This window comes from Adiantum capillus-veneris, chromosome 22 (genome assembly GCF_014529385.1).
Source record: "Adiantum capillus-veneris isolate H3 chromosome 22, ASM1452938v2, whole genome shotgun sequence".
Lineage (NCBI taxonomy): Eukaryota > Viridiplantae > Streptophyta > Polypodiopsida > Polypodiales > Pteridaceae > Adiantum > Adiantum capillus-veneris.
Window position 1 is genome coordinate 35,909,739 of NC_140952.1, and position 5,607 is coordinate 35,915,345.

Consider the following 5,607-nt stretch of genomic DNA (forward strand, 5'->3'; position numbering starts at 1 on the left):
ATGCAACAAAACATAAGAAATGACTATTTTGATGAAAATGTACTGGTCCATCAACTTTGGAGGCTTGGTGTGACCAAAAGATGAGAAATTTTACAAGTTTCTTATTTTTTCCATGTGTAGTAGGCCTTGAACTATAACCTCATGAAAGGATTTTACAAAATGAGTGGATCTACTATGGTTTTGGAGGTTTTTTTCAAAACCCTGAAAGGAAACTTTTATGTCCTGTTAGGTTACCAACCTAGTGTTAATTGAGTTCTGGGACGATCTCAAATTCCCCATAACAAAAATGGCCAACCAAGTGTTGTGTAATGAAACCCTGGACTCAAGTATCAAAAGGGGACTTATTAAACCAATTCCTAAGCAAATCTGCTGCTTTCAGCTGAAGCACTGGTGGCGGCCTATAAACATGATGACAGTGGCTTACAAGATTATCGCCAAGATTGTTGCCCTCAGGCTGTCTCCCATTTTGGATAGATCCATTACTCCACATCAACACGGGTTCATCAAAGGAAGATCAATATATGATAACGTCCTGGCTGCCATGGTTGGCATTGAATACGCAACAATAACCAATCAAGAGTGTATTCTCCTACAAACTTGATCTTGATAAAGCATATGATAGGGTAGCTTGGTCGTTCATCGAGGAGGTCATGAAATCTTTGCGCTTTGGGCCTCAATTGTGTCAGCTTGTTCGCACTCTCAATGTTGGAAGCCACTCTGAGTTTCTCTTTAATGACATGATTGTGGGTGCTTTTGAAGTCAAAAGATCAATCAAGCAGGGTTGCCCACTCGCCCCGCTGTTGTCTGCCATAGGCTCGCATCCGTTGGTGACCATGCTAGAAGCTAGTGTCGCAAGAGGGGAGATCCAAGGGATGGCCTTGCCGAGCAAGGATCAGCTCCTAGCTAAGATCTTCCTGGATGATTCCTTGCTCTTCCTCAAAGCCTTCCCACAAACTGTTGGGCTTTGGAGATAGTTCAAATGTTCGCCCTGGCCTCTGGATCAAAATGCAATATTGAAAAATCTAGATTGATCTCGCTATCTGAAAACAACTCTTTTGATCCTTCTATGTGTTCTAAAGAGATTGTATCTAAAGGGAAGATATTACCACACCTTGGAACGTCGCTAGGGGTAAATGTGACTCATAAACAAAGATTCCAATGGGTGATGGACAAGATTACAAAACAAGATGAGAAATGGGAATATGTGTTGCTCCCCTTCCCAGGCAAGGTTAAAGTGATCAACTCATTTCCGATCACATACATAGCCTTCACCAGCCCACTTGTTAAATTAGCCAAATGCAATTGGAACGAGTTCTTGAAACCGATTAAGAGATTCCTTTGGAAAAATAACACCAAAGACATGATGCCTTGGCAGTGGGCAGGCTGGGAGAATGTCGCAAGACCAGTGGAGCGAGGAGGTATCGCGATTCTCAACCCTTCTATCCATGTAGAGGACCAGTGTGCCAAGCTCTTCACGTCAATCGTGATGCAGGACCAAGAATGGGCCGTCATGGAAGAGGACTTCATTAACAAGGCAAAACCAAATTCTAAGGGTGGCCAATGGAAAAATCTAGAGGTTCACGACAAGCTGCTTGCCCCTCAAAGGTCCATATTAAGATTGGGGGCACAACAAGCGAGATTGTTCAAAAGTGTAATAGAGCGTCAGAGAGGCGCTGGAATGGGGAGAGGTGACAAGATACTTCCCAACTCCATCTCTCATTGGTTAATTCCCATGGCTCTCAAAGGTGGGCTATATACAACTTAACCCGCTGGAGAGAGGTAGCTAGGAAGGTCAACAATAAAGGGCTCATCTGGGCCATCTATGGGATGATGAGAACAAGAGCTGGAAAGATGACGACTCCTGTCTGCCCAATTTCTTCTAAATGAGACCAAAAGATTTCTGGTCATTAGGGTCTTGGATGGGCTGGACAGGTATTGTATGCCAGTGTGTGAGTCTACGTTCAAATGGAAGGCCTAGCGATGGCCCAAGAATAGACCTCTGTGCAAACCTAAGACCAAAGATGTGTATTATAGTCTCTTGGCCTCGCCTGAGTGGTCGGAAGCAAGGTGGATGGTGGTTACTAACAACATCTGGAGCCCTCGGTGGCCTCTGATGATGAAGGTTTATCTTTGGAAAGTGCTATGGGGGGACTATGGCAACATGAGTTAAGATTTCAGGCAGAGTGATTGGATCCGATAGGCATTCTGGTTGCACAGTGGCGAGTGAGGACCTAGTGCACCTCTTCAAGGAGTGCTCAACTATATGTGGGTTGGCAGAGAAGACATGCAAATGGATACAAAAGAACTAGAAGATTGGGTTCTACAAGAACGACCTAATCCTAGGCGATAGGGGATGAAAAGCCAAGCGTTACGCAAATTGTCAAATTTTGCTACATTAAGCAAATATGGAAGGCTATGAATTGCCGGGTCTTTGAGAACGTTCTATCATGTGCATGTTTTTTGGAGATCGTGCAAGAAAGTAAAGAACTGATTGCTTCATTTTGTAAAAGCAAGGACCTCGATGAATGATATTGGGCCATCAACGCGATGCTGGTAAACTAGGGATAGCTTGGGTCATTTGTGTGCATTTCCAACCCCTCTTGTATCTATCTGATCCTGTGGATGCCCTGACTCGGATTGTGAGGAGGACCAGTCTTGTAATTGTTTGATTTGGTTAATATAACATCACTCAGTGTGAGTTCTTTGGGGGTCATACAAGATGGCTCCAAGAGTCTATATAAAAGCAATTTTTTGCTTGGTATTTCAATCGCCGCAAGCTCAAAGTTTTGCGATTCTAAATAGCGTTGTTCTCGGTTATCGCCATGCGAGGCCTCACCTGCGCAACCTCGGCCCTGCTTGCCCTCCTCCTCTGCATATGTGCCACTACCTCGCATGCGGCCTCCCCCCGCCATGTCGCCTACGACCCCTCCGTCCTCTCTAGCGAGGCTCGCATCCTGCAGCTTTTCAACCACTGGAGGCGCCTTCACCACAAGAACTACACCTTCCCCGATGGCACATCAGAGAAGTACACGCGCTTCAAGATCTTCAGAAACAACCTCTTCTACATCCACGGCCACGACAGCAACCCGCTTCGCACATATACCCTCGGTCTAAACCGCTTCGCGGATCTTACGCTTGCAGAGTTCAAGGCTAAGCACTTGGGTTTGAGTCCCAGCTCGCCGCGCATTCGCATGCTGTCAGGCGAGCAATTGCAGCCTTGCTCTACTAGAGACCTTCCAAATTCTGTGGACTGGCGGCTTCAAGGTGCGGTCACTCCTGTCAAAGACCAAGGGCAATGTGGTATGTGGCTAATCTTGTCTTTGTGGCTAGAGAACAGAACATTACTTTGCAACAATCATTCATCATTGTTTTCATATGGATAAACAAATGGAGAGAGAGAGAGTTTGATGTTGAATCATATGCTTGTGATCATAATGGTACCCGGTGAGCTGATTTTGTCTTGAAAAGCAAATGCTTCAAAGATTTCGATACACAAGTGTATATAGACAAAGTTTTTCCATACAGAAAACACATATGGGTATGTAAGGATGAAAAATGTATGGTTCAGAGCCCCAAGAAGTTCTGTACTTGCCGTATCTATTGGACAGAAGAAAACAGGCTACATGTAACAACTACGTAGTGTGTGAAGCTCAAAGACTTGTTACTGCTCGAAAAACTTGAACACAACACTAGCTATTGTCCAAGGATAAACATATGTATTTTCTGGTTCGCCCTGTAGATTAAGCATGGTAACTATGTTTCATACACACATGATTTGCCAAATATCATACGGTTATGAAAGTATGGTAAACGAGTATGAACACAACTATGTCTACAGAAATGTCTCTTTTCCAGAAATTTTTCATGATTTGTAATCTCTGTGAAGATTTTGCATGTTTATGAAATGAAGATGGTGCTTTAAATTAGTTTGTAATGATGATTCTGTACAAAATTGTTTTGTTTCTATCGTCGCTGTGTTCCTGGCTGGACATAAGATAGCAATTGACAATGAAATTTTGCAGCAAATTTTGGCTTAAAGCTTTTAATGTGATGTACAAAATCTGTTTCTGTGGATTTCATCGTCTAATGCTTCAGTCGTGTTTTTTATTTTTGCAGGAAGCTGTTGGGCTTTCTCTAGCACTGGGGCCATTGAAGGTGCATATGCCATCAACACTGGAAAGCTTGTAAGCCTTTCTGAGCAAGAATTGGTGAGCTGCGCACATAGCAATAATGGATGTAATGGAGGTCTTATGGATCCTGCTTTTGAGTGGGTGATGAGGAATGGTGGCATTAATACGGAAGAAAACTATCCATATGTTAGCACCAGAGGAAGAACCAAGTTATGCAATTGGCTTCTGGTGAGTGGAGTATTTTATGAGAACAGATGTGCAATCGTTAAGGGTGCTTACAAGTTCCAAGTCGTGTGTTAATCGGGATCATAAATTACAGAGTGCACCTCAAGTAACTCTCCAACAACAAAGCAACTCTCTTCTTATGTTCAATGCTTTACTGTTTCAGAGGCGTGAAAAGGCTGTAACAATCAACGGGTATGAGGATGTGCGGCCGAACGATGAAGACGCTCTTTTGTGTGCTGTCGCGAAGCAACCTGTCAGTGTGGCAATCAATGCTGGAACACAAGATTTTCAGCTCTATGTTGATGTATGTACGTCCATCCTTACTGGTCAATAACCCTTTGTCTCTATTGTTATAGATTCTCAAGCCAATTGTTGTGGTGCTGCAGGGTATATTTAGTGGTTCTTGCTCCGATGATCCGGATGACCTTGATCATGCGGTCTTGGTGGTTGGCTACGGGTCTGAGCATGGAAAAGACTATTGGATAGTGAAGAACTCCTGGAGTGAAGCGTGGGGCAAAGGCGGTTATGTTCATATCGAGCGCAGCTCTGGTCATGTACATGGTGTTTGTGGCATTCACTCCATTCCATCCTACCCAATTATCAAGCAAAACAGCCCTCCATCCAGTAGCGACATTTAAGTTTAAAGAAAGCTTCTCACGTAAATGTCAATGATTTAAGGAGCTGGAAGAGGCTGATAGACCGATCGTTTTTGGACATAGACAACCACGTTGTGCATAAACAACTCTCTTTTCTCTGGCCTTATGAAGCAATCCATTTTTTCATGTACCCTGCGTCATTTAAGCGATGGCAAGAAGTTAGTGACGATGCTGCTGTACCAATCCATCATGCAGGGGTTCAATCCCCGTCGTCTATTATACCTGAGGTATACCAAAATCAACATGCTGTGTTAGTGATAGTGTATCCAAAATAATGATGCTTTAACAGTTTCATTCAAGCATCAACAAAATTTATAGCAATACAATAGATACAGCTTAAAACTTGGAAACCTTTACTTGTAGTTTGCCCTGCTTTTCTTCTTTGCGATTAGATCTATGAGGTTCAAGTTAAGTAGTGCAGCATGACCTGAGGATAGGGATTTTGTTTCAAGCTTGAATATGGTCATAGCCCTTATGCTCTGAAAGACTACAAGGCTTTGCACTCTTCTCCTAGCCCAAATCCTCCAAAAATGGAAGTAAAAGACAAAGGGTGACCAATAATGAGTTCATGCTTTATTTACGCTCATTTGATTGCA

The 5,607-nt window shown here is 43.4% G+C and overlaps 1 protein-coding gene across 1 annotated transcript; it reads left to right on the forward strand.

Moving 5' to 3' along the window:
• Window positions 1–2,775: 2,775 nt before the first annotated feature.
• LOC147429157 (cysteine proteinase COT44-like) lies at window positions 2,776–5,373 on the forward strand. Its single transcript, XM_086494935.1, has 4 exons — window positions 2,776–3,300; window positions 4,117–4,358; window positions 4,519–4,659; window positions 4,742–5,373. Exons 1-4 carry the CDS (start codon window positions 2,823–2,825, stop codon window positions 4,991–4,993), a joined length of 1,113 nt encoding a protein of 370 aa, XP_086351061.1. The 5' UTR covers window positions 2,776–2,822; the 3' UTR covers window positions 4,994–5,373.
• Window positions 5,374–5,607: the final 234 nt, after the last annotated feature.